At 36.7% G+C, this 17,574-nt stretch overlaps 1 protein-coding gene across 6 annotated transcripts in view; it reads left to right on the forward strand.

Moving 5' to 3' along the window:
- Positions 1-17,574, forward strand: part of LOC132482954 (probable ubiquitin carboxyl-terminal hydrolase FAF-X) — a 138,583-nt gene that overhangs the window by 58,354 nt on the left and 62,655 nt on the right. For 4 of the 6 annotated variants that reach the window (XM_060088228.1, XM_060088227.1, XM_060088229.1 and 1 more), the window contains exons 16-23: positions 1,867-2,209; positions 3,324-3,419; positions 3,831-4,042; positions 5,346-5,586; positions 5,902-6,051; positions 6,874-6,994; positions 16,587-16,717; positions 16,890-17,168. In XM_060088228.1, coding sequence (XP_059944211.1) covers positions 1,867-2,209; positions 3,324-3,419; positions 3,831-4,042; positions 5,346-5,586; positions 5,902-6,051; positions 6,874-6,994; positions 16,587-16,717; positions 16,890-17,168 — 1,573 coding nt within the window. The remainder of the gene's footprint in view (positions 1-1,866; positions 2,210-3,323; positions 3,420-3,830; positions 4,043-5,345; positions 5,587-5,901; positions 6,052-6,873; positions 6,995-16,586; positions 16,718-16,889; positions 17,169-17,574) is intronic. The other 2 variants (XM_060088231.1, XM_060088232.1) reach the window with 1 other exon arrangement.

The following is a 17,574-nucleotide window of genomic DNA, read 5'->3' on the forward strand; positions in this document are numbered from 1 at the left end:
AGCAGAAAAGTATATTTAAATCATAAGTATGTTAAGAAAGAATGCTCAGGCTATCAGTTTTTCATAAAATCTTGTATTTATTATTTTTCATACATATTTACTCTTGGGAATTTTCTCGTTAGAGTATGTTGTATACTGTATTTCTGTTGCTGAACCATGTACTTTATGGGGAATATTTAGATTGACGTACAGTCTATTTTCTAAGTCAATCCAGAGCTACCTTTAAGAATTTTATCATCTGTCAGATAGATCTGATCTCTCTGATGCAAGTGTTTACACATTTCAACTTAGGAAAAATTCTATTCATAAAATTTTATGACATTAAAATCTAGTCATCAGATTTTATGACTTTTTTTTTTTAAGATGTTGGGGGTAGGAGTTTATTAATTAATTAATTTATTTTTGCTGTGTTGGGTCTTCGTTTCTGTGCGAGGGCTTTCTCTAGTTGTGGCAAGCGGGGGCCACTCTTCATCGCGGTGCACGGGCCTCTCGCTATTGTGGCCTCTCTTGTTGTGGAGCACGGACGGGCTCCAGAGGCGCAGGCTCAGTAGTTGTGGCTCACGGGCCTAGTTGCTCCACAGCATGTGGGATCCTCCCAGACCAGGGCTCGAACCCGTGTCCCCTGCATTGGCAGGCAGATTCTCAACCACTGCGCCACCAGGGAATCCCCTATGACATTTTTTTTTAAAGCGCTCTTCCCCCTGCCACCCCCCAAACATCCAAGGAAAAAAAGAAGTTGCCACCTCATATCTAGATCTCTCGCATAATGGACCACTATTACTGACTTTTGTGTACAGTATCCCTTAGGTTTACTGAAATAGAAAAATGGTTTAGAATTTCCTTATTCTGTTAAAGTTTAGTATCAGACCTATTGTAGTTCCTGCTCTATACATACGTAGTAGTGCAGTTCACTAAAGGAAATGGTGTTTTATTATTCTGGCCCTCATGTTGCTCATTTGTAAATTGGAGAGATTAAGTAGAATTAAAAAGTTCTAAGAAGGCACCTTCATACTCAGACCTAGAATTATTGAGATATCAAAGACCTACAGTTAAGACCCAAAAGAAGAAACCCACTGACATTAAATGAATACACCATACTGTATTGGAAATGAAGCCACCATTTGTTAACTGAGAATTAAATGTAAAATTATTATTCAGATTAAATTTAACTTCTGTTTTCTTTCATTATCATTCATAGAAATAACACAGAGTAAGTAGAAGAGTGCTAAAAGAGACTAGAGTCTAACTGAAGGGAGACACTGATTGAAGGAGAATTATCAGCTTCATTGTAGTCTTATTTTAATGGACACCTAATAGTCACACAGCTAAAAAGCACCAGAGGACATCTTGAATATTGATAAACATATTAGTGATCACTGACCTAGAAATAAGCTTAAATTACATAGATTGTTTTGTTTACTGTGTGCAGGTATTGAGTATAATAGTTTTAGAAATTAAAAAAATTTGAGAAGCTTTATTTTACAACAACATTCTGTTATGTCAGAGTCATCTAACGTAATAACCCTATTTTGCAATGACACCGTATATAAGCAGGGAGCTAAGTCAGGATCTGCTTTAAAAGCCTAAACTTCTTGAGTCAGAAAGAAGCTTCTGTATTTAGCTCACATCATCTAGCATAATTCCTGGAGTTTAGTAGTTGCCCCATGAATATATGCTTGTTAAATAAGTGAATTAATAGCTGTTATTTTTTTCCTGCCAGATACATGGTTAAGATATAAGCTTTTTTTTAAAGCTATAATTAAAATGTGATTGTGCTAAATGAATTATTTTAGACACATTGAAATAAATTGTGTTTGAGGGTAAAATTGTATAGACCTAATTACAGATTTCTTAAATTTTTCCAAGATTTTTACTGAAGGATGGCCAACTGTGGCTCTGTGCTCCTCAGGCAAAACAAATATGGAAATGCCTAGCAGAGAATGCAGTTTACCTTTGTGATCGTGAAGCCTGTTTTAAGTGGTATTCCAAGTTAATGGGGGATGAACCAGACTTAGATCCTGATATTAATAAGGACTTCTTTGAAAGTAATGTGCTTCAGCTTGATCCTTTCCTGTTAACTGAAAATGGAATGAAATGTTTTGAACGATTCTTCAAAGCTGTTAACTGTCGAGAAGGGAAACTAGTAGCAAAAAGAAGAGCCTATATGATGGATGATTTGGAGCTAATAGGATTAGACTACCTTTGGAGGGTAAGTGAGAAGTCAGAACTCCTGTTTGCAAACATTATACCTGAGGTGGTTTCTAAAAATGGTTAAGGAGTTATAATTTTGCTTGTAAGTTATGTGTATTTATCCTTGTTGATGCTTTTCCTATTAATTGGGGGATAGGAGAGAGGGCATGGGTGGGAATTGTTCATCTTTAGCTTCGTGTTATATCAATTTTATTTTCCACTAACTTTGGGTTCATTCTCTCTCTCTCTTTCCCCTCTCTTTAACTATCTGCCACTAATACATCTATTGTACTTGGAATTTTTTCAGGTATATGCAAGTACAGTAGCCATTTTCTGCCTGCAGATCTTTCACATTCCTTTCATGAAGGTCATAAGCTACCTTACATAAGTTATATCTTGGGGTTTATTGTACATTTAATGCCATAGTGAATGATGGACAGAACAGAGGACTATTAGTTGGATGGAGTTTTCAATTAATACCTTTATGATATTCCTTAATTTGTGATATATTTAAGTACATGGGAGTAAAATGCTTAAGGTTTTTTCCATCTTTAAAAATCTAACCTATTACATTTCAGCTTATATTGTGTTATGGATGTGGGGTTTTTTGGTTTTATTTCTAAACCACAGGTAAGCTAAGGTGTTTGCTTGGTCTTTCATTAAAATCAAGGGTTTTTCTCAGCTCAGTCTCCCTCTATTCCTCTCCTTTTCCCTCCTCAAACCTCTCAAACGGTCAGCCCTGAAACACCCGCATAGCATAGGATTCTAAACATGTTGTAAAAACCTCTGATGTAATTAGATAAGTGACAGAGATGTGCAGAAGTTGTTGGAGTTGACAGGATTGCTTTTTGTTGATAAATGATTTTTCATGTAAAATTTTTTAACTTATTTGAATTATTCCTTGAAAATTTCACAATTTATATTGTTTTTATTTTATAGCAAATTGCTCTGTTGAGAAAACTTGTATGTATCAATTCTTAATATTCCATTTTCTTAATTTCACATGATTTGCATATCAAAATCAATTTAGTCTTAAATTATTGAATTTTTTTAAATTGAGGATATAATTTGAATTAAAGTGCCAAATGAAAATACATCTTGAATGTTACTAATACTTTAATTTTTGGATCTAGGTTGTAATTCAGAGTAATGATGACATTGCAAGCAGAGCTATAGATCTCCTTAAAGAGATATACACAAACCTTGGCCCCAGGTTACAGGTCAATCAGGTGAGGATTGAAGTACATAAAAACTTCCACTCCAGTTAGATTGAAAAGTAATCTTGTGTTTAGTAGAATCTTTTTAAACTTAGAATTAATTAGAAAACTAGAAACTTAACTTTTTAACTCTTGTCAAAAATATTTAAGTATTTAATGCACATTTGTCCTTTACCAAATGCCAACTCAGTGAATGTTTCCATGGTAATTACTTTTAGGTGGTTATGATCATTTCGAATGTAATTATTTATTATTGTGTTTCTTATTATTGTGTTTTATTATTGATTACACATAATGTGAGTTACCTAATTTTAGGAGTTACCTAGAAGTTGAAATTTTACTGTCTTTAATTGGATTAATGTCATATTTGGTTTTAAATTTTGAAGCAGTTTGAACTGTTTTTATTTGGCCCAATATTTATAGGTGGTTATCCATGAAGACTTCATTCAGTCTTGCTTTGATCGCTTGAAAGCTTCATATGATACATTGTGTGTTTTGGATGGTGACAAAGACAGTATTAATTGTGCAAGACAGGAAGCCACTCGAATGGTTCGAGTATTAACTGTTTTAAGAGAATACATAAATGAATGTGATAGTGATTATCATGAGGAAAGAGTAATTCTACCTATGTCAAGGTTTGTAAGAAACTGATCTTTCGGTGTTAATTTGCAATTATTTATTTTTCTTAACCAGTTAATTGGGAAAGTTATGATGTATAGATAAAAAGGACCATAAAGAAATTTTTTATTTCTGGATGTCAATATCCTGCCTTTTAAAAACATTATTTGCATCTTACAGATATTTTTTTTAAAAAATAGAAAGTTTTGAGTTACATTTTGGAGAGGCATTGTGCTCTGAGGTATTACCATCCATTGAATGTTGCTCTGGTATTTTGCAGTTTGATGTGTTTTTATTTTGATATTATTTGTTTACACTGTTAAAAATAAAATTCTTTAAAGCTGCTTATTTAGTAAATGTCACAGAATATTTTAAATGTCATTACTAAAATTTCTTTAAATACAGGAACTATAATATAAATCACTAAATCATTTCAGTGTAATTATATATTGTATATATTATGTGATATAAATATATTATAAATTAAATAAGCAATATATTAAATTATTTAATAATAGTGTAAACGGCATTTCTAGTTTGGGGGAAAGTTTGTAGGATTAAGTATGATCAGATGTCTAAAAATTGTGATCATTTTTTAAATGGAAAATGTAAAATTGCTTACTTTAATGTGATTTTTATTTTGTATCTTACCTGTGGGAAGGGAATATATACCAAGAGAAATATTTTGGGGTGAATTTTGTTTTTAAGAATTCAAAAATTTTTTTAGTGGAAACATGCATTCTGACATTTTTGTTGACACTCTCAAGGTGAAGTTCATTTCTTCCACATTTATAAACACTCTTGGGCTTCCCTGGTGGCGCAGTGGTTGAGAGTCCGCCTGCCGATGCAGGAGACACGGGTTCGTGTCCCGGTCCAGGAGGATCCCACATGCCGCGGAGCGGCTGGGCCTGTGAGCCATGGCTGCTGAGCATGCGCATCCAGAGCCTGTGCTCTGTGACGGGAGAGGCCACAGCAGTTTGAGGCCCGCATACTGCAAAAAAAAAAAAAAAAAAATCTCTTGGTGAATTGACCTTTTATAGGTTAAAATTAATTGATATTTTATTCATGTCTGTTATTAATCATAAGTAGAAATCTGTTCTGCATTCATAGAGGCAAAGATTAACAACAAAGGCTTATAGTTATGTTGTGTTTTCAAGATTAATTATAGTGTTTACAGTTAAAGAAATAAAAAATTTTTATTTTGTATATCCTAAAAACAAAATTAGTCTAAGCTTCTTCCTTAGGAAATGTTAAATTCCCAGCTTTTTGTCTTGGCCATCTACTGAATATTACTGTGTTTCCCCCCTCCCCTCCCTGCAGAGCATTCCGTGGTAAACATCTCTCTCTTATAGTTCGATTTCCAAACCATGGCAGACAGGTTGATGACTTGGACATATGGTCTCATACAAATGATACAGTTGGTTCAGTAAGACGATGTATTCTTAATCGTATTAAAGCAAATGTAGCCCATACAAAAATTGAACTCTTTGTGGGTGGTGAATTGATAGATTCTGAAGATGACAGAAAGCTAATTGGACAATTAAACTTAAAAGATAAATCAGTAAGTACATATAATTTTCAAATATTCTCCCAAAATTAAACATTGAGGCTGTTTTCTAATTGTTCATTAATGTTTGGGCATCTAACTCTTGTGTACAGTCTTCTACGTTAGGTGTTTGCGTTATAACCCTAAGTAAGATGGGTTGTGTTGTGGAGGAGATATGCTACTAAGGGGTTATTTTGGATAGAACTTTTTAATTGTACCTCTAAAATTAAAGCATGAAGTCTTTTTTTAGCCTGTGATATATCTAGTTTCTGCATTTTCTGCATTTTGTGGAAGTATTTTCCATTGTCTTTGCTGTTCTATCGTTTTCAGGTAATTACAGCCAAACTTACACAAGTAAGTTCCAATATGCCTTCCAGCCCTGATAGTTCTTCTGATTCCTCAACTGGATCTCCTGGAAACCATTGTAATCATTACAGTGATGGTCCTAATCCAGAAGTGGAAAGTTGTTTGCCTGGGGTGGTGAGTAGATAGTGTGTGTAAGGCATTACACTCTTCTTTGACAATACAGAGAAATGTGTAAAATGGTCCTTTTTGTAAGACGTTTACATGTTCTAAAGATTGGGAATGTCAAATAAATATACAGTTAACTGTTAACTTCTTGTTGGATTTCCTAGTTGTTGGATTTTAAAATAAAATTTCCCCATGGATATAGAATTATATTTGCATAGAATTAATCTGTCACTATTGAGCTACAATACTACTAAATATATACCTCTAGAAAATATTAGTCTTTCCTTTGGAACCATTTTTACAGAAACGTACAATCTCCTGTTTTTCTCAGATGCTTAGTAATACTTCTCACATCTAAAGAAACAGCAACTCTTCCCTTTCTTACTCTTTCTCTACCCATCCTTCCTAAGAATCATAGCTGGAATAATACCAGCCACTTCATTGTCAGAGGAATTTGAGTCCTTGCGACAATCGGATTAGGAATTTAATCAACACTAGTTACCCCTGAAGGATGAAGTGTCTTTTGTATAAACAGCATCTGAGAGCTGTGTGTAATTCATGGTTTACAAAACAGAAAATGTGTCACAAAGAAATTAGAGTAGCTTAGGTTTATTTAATAAAATGATTGAGTTTGCATTGTGAAGAATCAGTGGGTTTGTAAAAAGTGAAAAGGTAGGGAAGGCAGATAATTTCAGGTAGTAAACATGGCATATGCTAAAGATGGGATTGATAAGTAGAAAACTTACTTGGGGAAAGTATATAGGTTATTTTGAATAACAAAATTTTTGGACATAATTTATAGGTATGTACTTTTTGTTTTCTATATTCCAGATAATGTCACAGCATCCCAGGTACATCTCTTTCCTTTGGCAAGTTGCTGATTTAGGTAGCAATCTGAACATGCCACCTCTTAGAGATGGAGCAAGAATACTTATGAAACTTATGCCACCAGGTAAGAAAAATACCTCCCCACTCCCTTCTCTACCCTGTGCCTAATGCTGACAAGTACTTAATAGACAAATACTGTTTCTTTTGAGATACACTTTGTGGTGTAGTGTGTGATATTGATCATGTGTCATCCATACCATTGCTGATGAGAAATTTTCCATGAGTGATTAAAGAATATTTAGGAACATATAATGTAAAAAATATTTTTAGTGAACTAATGCGCACAGGTCAGAAACTCAGGATTCTTCAAATCCTATATGAAAAACAGTAATCTACCCCACGCATCCTCATCCTCCATTTCTGTTTCAAAAAAAAGACTTTTTATCTTTTAGGTTTCATTATTGCGTATAACAGTTTATCCCTAAACAGTATGTTTGCATTATTAATTTTTATGTCAAGTTTAGATATTATATACTGGCTTTCTTACTTTCACATCCTTTTTTGGTCATCTCACAATTTTGCTGAAATAAATTATTCATATTTTCAAGACTGTAAATATTATGGAAATATTTGACTTAATAAAAATGCTAAAAATAAAAATAAAAATTCTACTAACATTACAGACTATATATCAAAATATTGTAATCTCCTAGGTTACCCACCTATGTATACTAGTTTTTAAAATCTCCCCCTTTTATTTGCTAGATTTTCTGTGGTATTCATTACTAAGTCTCTCTCATTCCCTTCAGTAATTTTTTTTTTTTTTTTTAATTTTTATTTAGTTTTGGCTGTGTTGGGTCTTTGTTGCTGCAGGCAGGCTTTCTCTAGTTGCGGCAAGCGGGGGCTACTCTTCATTGCAGTGGCTCTCTTGTTGCGGAGCATGGGCTCCAGAGCGCAGGCTCAGTAGCTGTGGCTCACGGGATTAGTTGCTCCGCGGCATGTGGGACCTTCCCGGACCAGGGCTCAAACCTGTGTCCCCTGCACTGGCAGGCGGATTCTTAACCGCTGCGCCACCAGGGAAGCCCTCCCTTCAGTAATTTTTAAAAACAATTTTCAACATGGTCAGATGTGTTATATCCTGTTTTTGTTTATTTTCGTCTTTTGCTTCAGTCTGTTTCTTGGACTTCTTTATACAACTTTTGTATTGTGGATGCTCTAGTACACCTGTGTCTTGGGACTTTTTCAGTCAGTCCTTATTTTGCTGAAACATAGCCCCCTAAGAAAGGGGGGGAGTACATGGGAAGCAGATTTTTTTAAATAAAAAAACTACTTTTCTCAATTCAGCTGAACTCTTAACTATAGGAGTATTTTTTGTTTTGTTTTGTTTTGCTTATAGTAGTTTGAGTATAGCATTAAAGGTTGCAAGTTTGTTCCTTTATAATAAAGTTTCATAGCAGTTTTGACCATTGCGAAGACTAAAGCTATTTGTATGTCAGTTTTCTTTCTGTGGAGAAGCCTTTTAAGTTTGTTTTTAAAGCCCTTGAGTTGAGCTCTTCTGATGAACTCATCAGAAGAGCTTTAGGTGAATTGTTTTTTGTTGTTGTTGTTTTGTTTTTTGGGTGCTGGGTCCTCAGTGGATTTCATCAGTCAAGAGATTAATTGCTTCAGATGTGAGTGATTTGAAAAATGTTTGCTCATATTTTTCTCATTCTTTTATTTGTGCTTTTGAAAATTTTTTATGCATCAGAATGTGCTGTTGGATTTACAAAATCCATTTTAGTTATTGTTTTGCCTCTCTTAAGCTATTACAGTTTTTTTTGAAGATTATGTTGATACAACTCTCAGTTGACTTTTTTAGCTTATTGTAACATTTTCACTTTTTTTTTTTCTGTTACCTATAGTTCGGTTTCATTTTATGAACATTTTGCAGTATTTGTACTAAAAGGATATTTCTGTTTCCCTAAACCCCATGTTTTGCAAAACCATGCATGTATTGTTACAGAGAAAATCTCAAAATTACAGAAAAGTAAGAAGTACAAAACAAAGAACTTTTTCTTTTTTAAACCATAAGAGAGCAATTGCTCTGATGCTCTGTCATCCTTCAAAATAGTATTGTGATTTTCTTCAAACCAAGGACATTCTGCTATTAATAGCAAATTAAATATGTAAACCAGAAAATAAGCACTGAAATGTTTTCATCACCTAATTGACTGTCCTCATTCAAGATTCACCAGTTACTCTAGTTACTCCAGTAACATTCTTTAGCAGAGAGATTGGAAAACTTTTCCTATTAAAGACTAGATAGCGGGCTTCCCTGGTGGCGCAGTGGTTGAGAGTCCACCTGCCGATGCAGGGGACATGGGTTCGTGCCCCGGTGCGGGAAGAGCCCACGTGCTGAGGAGCGGCTGGGCCCGTGAGCCATGGCCGCTGAGCCTGCGCGTCCGGAGCCTGTGCTCCGCAACGGGAGAGGCCGCAACAGTGAGAGGTCCACGTACAGCAAAAAAAAAAAAAAAAAGGCTAGATAGCAAATGTATTAGGCTTTGTGGGATAAGGGGCAAAATCAAGGATGCTGTGTAGGTACTTATGTGAAAGGGGAAGCAAATTTCCACAAAAATGTTTATTAGCAAAATTCAAACTATAAAAATGATAATATAGTGCAGTTTTTATGATATGGCCCTACTAATGAGAATCACAGGATTTTTTAGGGCGTTATAGTATTTTGTTGGGGTTCAAAGTTTGTGTTCCATATCATCAAATCAGTTGCAGATATTCATTTGTTATTGCTTATCTCTAAAATATAAATTTTATATTTAATCTTTGACATGGTTTTTCCACAAACAGGTACTACTGGTCATTATTCCTTGAGCATTTGTAAAAGACATTCATAGAATTTCCTGTATTCTTCTCAATGTTTGATTTTTATCATGTCATTACACTGAAGTTTAATCACTTTAAATTTTAGGCTAGGTAGGAAGCTCTTCAATTTCGCAGTTAACTGCATTTTGAAATATGGAGATTTCCTTTGCACTTACATCACAATTTGGAAAGTGCTATGGGAACAGTAGTTTGAGTTTGGACAATATATCTGCTGTAAATTTAAATCATCTCTACCTTACTTGTAGTACCTAATACAGTGTAAATGCTATATGAACGGTTGTTATACTGTTTTGTTTAGTGAATAATGTCAAGAAAGGTCTGTGCTTGTTCAGTACATACAGATTGTAGGCCTAACTACATAGTAAACACAATAACATAACGTTTCTTTAAACACAGATTGCTTTCTTTCAGTGACCTGAAACAAAAATAATTGAATAACATAGAATATTTAAAACAGAAGTACGTACAGAAAATTTAATTATCAATAAGAGAAAATATAAACTCACCCCCGCACACACCGCACACACACACAGACACACACTCACACACACTGTGTTGACATTCACCAAAATAGTGGGTTTTGTCTCTTTTAACCCTCATGTGATGGTCACAGTGTTGACGACAATTGCTGTTTGGTTGCCTACAGTGCTGATGTTGTGCGACACTGAGATGTGTGGCACTATTGCTAAGCTGTGAAACACCAGGGTAACTCAAACCTCTGATAATATGTTAAAAAGATCATCTATGTTGGGAGAAATGCATTCAGATTGTAGACTCTGACACGTGGGAGGAGATCAGTAATACTAATGTTACAGACTTCCCTGGTGGCGCAGTGGTTAAGAATCCACCTGCCAGTGCAGGGGACACAGGTTCAAGCCATGGTCCGGGAAGATCCCACATGCCACAGAGCAACTAAGCCCGTGCTCCACAACAAGGGAAGCCACCATAATGAGAAGCCTGCGCACCGCAACAAAGAGTAGTCCCCACTCGCTGCAGCTGGAGAAAGCCCGTGCGCTCAGCAACGAAGACCCAACGCAGTCATAAATAAATAAATAATTAAAAAAATAATACCAGTGTCAGGATCAGTGGAGGTAGAGTCAGGAACATCAATCATTTCCACATGAAGCGGAGAGATTAGATTAGGGTTGACTGGGAGCATTGCCAGTTAGGAGGACCTTGAATGGCAGATTCTTCTCATTGAAATATTTCTTCACTTCAAGAATGAAACACTTGTGGAGCCATTCCGAGGATGAGATAGCTGACACCCAGCCCTTCTTGTTATGTTGCCAGAGCACAAGCAGGCACTTTTTATTTTTATTCTTGTTTTGGGTTCGTTATTGTAGATCTTTTCCTTCTGTTGTGTTTCTTGCCTAGAGAAGTTCTTTTAGCATGTGTTGTAAAGCTGGTTTGGTGGTGCTGAACTCTCTCAGCTTTTACTTGTCTGTAAAGGTTTTAATTTCTTCATCAAATCTGAATGAGATCCTTGCTGGGTAGAGTAATCTTGGTTGCAGGTTTTTCTCCTTCATCACTTTAAATATGTCCTGCCAGTCCCTTCTGGCTTGCAGAGTTTCTGCTGAAAGATCAGCTGTTAACCTTACGGGTATTTCCTTTTGTGTTATTTGTTGTTTTTCCCTTGCTGCTTTTAATATGTTTTCTTTGTATTTAATTTTTTTTTCTTTTTTTTCTTTTTGCGGTATGCGGGCCTCTCACTGTTGTGGCCTCTCCCGTTGCGGAGCACAGGCTCCGGACGCGCAGGCCCAGCGGCCATGGCTCACGGGCCCAGCCGCTCCGCGGCATATGGGATCCTCCCAGATCGGGGCACGAACCCGTATCCCCTGCATCGGCAGGCGGACTCTCAACCACTGCGCCACCAGGGAGGCCCTGTATTTAATTTTTGACAGTTTGATTAATATGTGTCTTGGCGTATTTCTCCTTGGATTTATCCTTTATCGGACCTCTGTGTCTCCTGGACTTGATTAACTATTTCCTTTCCCATATTAGGGAAGTTTTCAACTATAATCTCTTCAAATATTTTCTCAGTCCCTTTCTTTTTCTCTTCTTCTTCTGGAAACCATATAATTTGAATGTTGGTGCATTTAATGTTGTCCCAGAGGTCTCTGAGACTGTCCTCAGTTCTTCTCATTCTTTTTTCTTTCTTGTGCTCTGCAGTAGTTATTTCCACTATTTTATATTCCACGTCACTTATCCATTCTTCTGCCTCAGTTATTCTGCTATTGATCCCATCTAGAGTACTTTTCATTTCATTTATTGTGTTTCTAATCGTTGCTTGATTCATCTTTAGGTCTTCTAGGTCCTTGTTAACGGTTTCTTGCATTTTGTCTGTTCTATTTCCAAGATTTTGGATCATCTTTACTATCATTATTCTGAATTCTTTTTCATGTAAACTGCCTATTTCCTCTTCATTTGTTAAGTCTGGTGGGTTTTTTATCTTGCTCCTTCTCCTGCTGTGTGTTTTTCTGTCTTCTCATTTTGCTTATCTTACTGTGTTTGGGGTCTCCTTTTTGCAGGCTGCAGTTTCGTAGTTCCCGTTGTTTTTGGTGTCTGTCCCCAGTGCCTAAGGTTAGTTCAGTGGGTTGTGTAGGCTTCCTGGTGGAGGGGACTAGTGCCTGTGTTCTGGTGGATGAGGCTGGATCTTGTCTTTCTGGTAGGCAGGTCCATGTCTGGTGGTGTGTTTTGGGGTGTCTGTGGACTTTTTATGATTTTAGGCAGCCTCTCTGCTAATGGGTGGTGTTGTGTTCCTGTCTTGCTAGTTGTTTGTCATAGGGTGTCCAGCACTGTAGCTTGCTGGTCGTTGAGTGAAGCTGGGTGCTGGTGTTGAGATGGAGATCTCTGGAAGATTTTCGCCGTTTGATATTATGTGGAGCTGGGAGGCCTCTTGTGGACCAGTGTCCTGAAGTTGGCTCTCCCACGTCAGAGGCACAGTATTGACTCCTGGCTCCTCAATTTGGGATGATTCGTTGTCTATTCATGTATTCCACAGATGGAGGGTACATCAAGTTGATTGTGGAGCTTTAATTCCTGTATGATCCTTTTAATGTGTTGTTGGATTCTGTTTGCTAGTATTTTGTTGAGGGTTTTTGCATCTGTATTCATCAGTGATATTGGCCTGTAATTTTCTTTTTTTGTAGTATATTTGTCTGGTTTTTGTATAAGGGTGATGGTGGCCTCATAGAATGAGTTTGGGAGTGTTGCTTCCTCTGCATTGTTTTGGAACAGTTTGAGAAGGATGGGTGTTAGCTCTTCTCTAAATGTTTGATAGAATTCACCTGTGAAGCCATCTGGTCCTGGCCTTTGTTTGTTGAGAGATTTTTTTGTTTGTTTTTTTTTTTTGCAGTACGCGGGCCTCTCACTGTTGTGGTCTCTCCCGTTGCGGAGCACAGGCTCCGGACGCGCACGCTCAGCGGCCATGGCTCACGGGCCCAGCCGCTCCGCGGCATACGGGATCCTCCCGGACTGGGGCATGAACCTGTATCCTGTGCATCAGCAGGCGGACTCCCAACCACTGCGCCACCAAGGAGGCCCGTGTTGAGAGATTTTTAATCAGAGTTTCAATTTCATTACTTGTGATTGGTGTGTTCATATTTTCTGTTTCTTCCTGTTTCAGTCTTGGAAGTTTGTACCTTTCTAAGAATTTGTCCATTTCCTCCAGGTTGTCCATTTTATTGGCATAGAGTTGCTTGTAATCGTCTCTTAGGATGCTTTGTATTTCTATGGTGTCTGTTGTAACTTCTCTTTTTTCATTTCTAATTTTATGGATTTGAGTCCTCTGTTTTTCTTGATGAGTCTGGCTAATGGTTTATCAATTTTATTTATCTTCTCAAAGAACCAGCTTTTAGTTTTATTGATCCTTGCTATTCTTTTCTCTGGTTCTATTTCATTTATTTCTGCTTTGACCTTTATTGTTCATTTCCTTCTGCTAACTTTGGGTTTTGTTTGTTCTTCTTTCTCTGATTCCTTTAGGTGTAAGGTTAGATTGTTTATTGGAGATTTTCTGGTTTCTTGAGGTAGGCTAGTATAGCTATAAACTTGCCTCTTAGAACTGCCTTTGCCACATCCCATAGGTTTTGTGGATAATCGTGTTTTCATTGTCATTTGTCTGTAGGTATTTTTTGATTTCTTAAGTGATCTCTTGGTTATTTAGTAATGTATTGTTTAGCCTCCATGTGTTTGTGTTTTTCACGTTTTTTTCCCTGTAGTTGATTTCTTTTTTTTTTTTTTTTTTTTTGCGGTATGCGGGCCTCTCACTGTTGTGGCCTCCCCCGTTGCGGAGCACAGGCTCCGGACGCGCAGGCTCCGGACGCGCAGGCTCAGCGGCCATGGCTCACGGGCCCAGCCGCTCCGCGGCATATGGGATCCTCCCAGACCGGGGCACGAACCCGTATCCCCTGCATCGGCAGGCGGACTCTCAACCACTTGCGCCACCAGGGAGGCCCCCTGTAGTTGATTTCTGATCTCATAGCGTGATCAGAAAAGATGCTTGATATGATTTCTTAAATTTATGTCAATTGGTGTAAGTGAGGTGTTAAAGTCCCCCACTATTAATTGTGTTATTGTCAATTTCCTCTTTTATATCTGTTAGCAGTTGCCTTATGTATTGAGGTGCTTCTATGTTGGGTGCATATATATTTATAATTGTTACATCTTCTTCTTGTATTGATCCCTTGATCATTATGTAATGTCCTTCCTTGTTTCTTGTAACATTCTTTATTTTATAGTCTAGTTTATCTAATAGGAGTATTGGTACTCCAGCTTTCTTTTGATTTCCATTTGCATGGAATAGGTTTTTCCATCCCCTCAATTTCAGTCTGTATGTGTCCCCAGGTCTGAAGTGGGTCTTTTGTAGACAGCATATGTATGGGTCTTGTTTTGTATCCAACCAGCAAGCCTGTGTCTTTTGGTTGGAGCATTTAATCCTTTCACATTTAAGGTAATTATCGATATGTATGTTCCTATTACCATTTTCTTAATTGTTTTGGGTTTGTTTTTGTAGGTCCTTCTCTTGTGTTTCCCACTTAGAGAAGTTCCTTTAGTATTTGTTGTAGAGCTGGTGTTGCTGAATTCTCTTAGCTTTTGCTTGTCTGTAAAGCTTTCGATTTCTCCATCGAATCTGAATGAGATCCTTGCCAGGTAGAGTAATCTTGGTTGTAGGTTCTTCTCTTTCATCACTTTAAGTATATCATGCCACTCCCTTCTGGCTTGTAGAGTTTCTGCTGAGAAATCAGCTGTTAACCTTATGGGAGTTCCCTTGTATGTTCTTTGTCGTTTTTCCCTTGCTGCTTTCAGCAATTTTTCTTTGTCTTTAATTTTTGCCAATTTGATTACTGTGTGTCTTGGCATGCTTCTCCTTGGGTTTATCCTGTGTGGGACTCTCTGCACTTCCTGGGCTTGGGTTGCTCTTTCCTTTCCCGTGTTAGGGAAGTTTTCAACTATAATCTCTTCACCTATTTTCTCCGGTCCTTTCTCTTCTATTTCTGGGACCAAATGATGCGAATGTTGTTGCATTTAATGTTGTCCCAGAGGTCTCTTAGGCTGTGTTTATTTCTTTTCATTTTTTTTTCTTTATTCTGTTCTGCAGCAGTGAATTCCACCATCCTGTCTTCCAGATCACTTATCCGTTCTTCTGCCTCAGTTATTCTGCTATTGATTCCTTCAGTTCTTTAATCAGTGCAAACTTGACATTGCCTTATTCTGAACAAATATTGAGCAGCATTTTTAATATCTATCAGCTCATCATGGGTCCCCCCAAAAAATCACTCAAAGTCATTTGCCTTGCTTTTGTTTTTGTTTTCTTACCATGGTAAAATATATGGTACATTTTCTATTCCTACAGTAAGGTATAAGGGTTCCATTTTCTCCACGTTTTCAGCAACACGTGAAGTCGTATTTTGTCATGTTTTTGAGTTGCATTTCTTTGATTACTGATGATGTGCTTACTACCAATTTGCCTATCTTTGGAGAAATGTCTGTTCAAGGCCTTTGCTTATTTTTCATTTGGGTTATTTGTCTTTATTATTGTTTTGTAAATGTTCTTGATATATTCAGGTACAAGTCCTTTATCAAATCACATAATTTAAACATTTTCTTCTGTGTGTTCTCTTTGCACTCTGTAAATAATGTCCTTTGTTATAGTCCAGTTTATCTCTTTTTCTTCTTAACACTTGTTCTTTTGGCATTATATATAAGAGATCATTACCTTATCTAAGGTCATGCGGATTTGCTGCTAAGTTTTCTTCTAAGAAGGAACTATCATTTTAGGGTAATCTTTCACTGTGTGGGTTTTTTTTTTCTAAGCTTCACATCTTTATATGACAAAACAAAATAAACAGCTTTTCTTATTTTAAGTGTACATTAGGAATAATTGTTACTTTTGCCATTTTCTTTTTCAAGTGTACCTTCTTTTGAAACTCAAAATTTTCAGTAAAGCTCAAACAGTTTATTTGTAATGTCATATGAGACAAATAATTGAGAACTTGGTGGGAGGAGCTTGTGTTTGTGTTTCAAGAAGAACTAATTCCTTTTCAGTGTTGTGGTTTGTGGTTTTTTTTTTTTTTTTTTCTGTCTCCAGTGGATGAAGGAGAACCTGTTGATTTGAGGTGTCTGGATAGGAAAGTGTTCCCTTCATATATTGGGTTGATGATTAAAGAGCCCTGTTTGATCACTAACCAGTCCAGGTCTGGTTATGTCTTGTAACATGTGAACTTATAGCTCAACTTAATTGAATTTATAGATGTTTAATGTTTAATACTCTTCAGTATATATGTGAAATATTAACAATGTATTGAATATTTTACTTTAGTCTGTGTCTATTTCCTTTGCAGATAGCACAACAATAGAAAAAATAAGAGCTGTTTGTTTGGACCAGGCAAAACTTGGAGAAAATAACCTTGGACCATCTCTTGATTCACTTTTCTTTGGTCCTTCTGCCTCCCGAGTGCTGTACCTAACAGAGGTTGGTATTTTCCTTTTCAAAAGTAGAATTTTTCATGATATGGTGATATGATTGTCTATAATCTTTTGAAATAGTTAAGAATTTCTTAGCAATGATAAGGGAAATAGAAGTTATAAAATTATTTTTAACATCTTTAATACAGTTTCTGTCCCCCCGCACTTATTTTTTCCAGGTAGTTTATGCCTTGTTAATGCCCGCTGGTGCACTTTTGGCAGATGATTCCTCTGACTTTCAACTTCACTTCTTGAAAAGTGGTGGCTTACCCCTTGTGCTGAGTATGCTAACAAGAAATAACTTCCTGCCTAATACAGATACGGAGACACGAAGGGGTGCTTACTTCAGTGGTCTTAAAATAGCCAAACTCTTGTTAACTGCTATAGGCTATGGCCATGTTCGAGCTGTAGCAGAGGCTTGTCAACCAGTTGTAGGTGGTGCAGATCCCATAACACCGGTAATACATTTTTTTAAAATGTTTTGTGGTTAATATTTAATTTTTAAAGTTAGACCCTTCAGTGAGAGAATACAAGTTCAATTCACTCTATTAAGTTATATTTGTGTTGAAATATTAAAAAAAATTTTTTTTTTTTGGCTGTGCTGTGCTGCGTGTGGTATCTTAGTTCCCTGACCAGGGTTTGAACCTGGGACCCCTGCAGTGCAAGCACAGAGTCTTAACTACTGGACTGCCAGGGAAGTCCCCAAATGTAAATGTGATATGCTGATTACACTAACCTCAGAGGATACTTCATTCCCCTTCAGTGCCCCCTTTTTTTCTTTTTTTTCTTTTTTTTCTTTTTTGACTTTTCAATTGTTTTAAGTCTCATAAAAACTTGACATGAATCTTTTGTTGCCTCATACCT

This window comes from Mesoplodon densirostris, assembly GCF_025265405.1.
Source record: "Mesoplodon densirostris isolate mMesDen1 chromosome Y unlocalized genomic scaffold, mMesDen1 primary haplotype SUPER_Y_unloc_1, whole genome shotgun sequence".
NCBI lineage: Eukaryota > Metazoa > Chordata > Mammalia > Artiodactyla > Ziphiidae > Mesoplodon > Mesoplodon densirostris.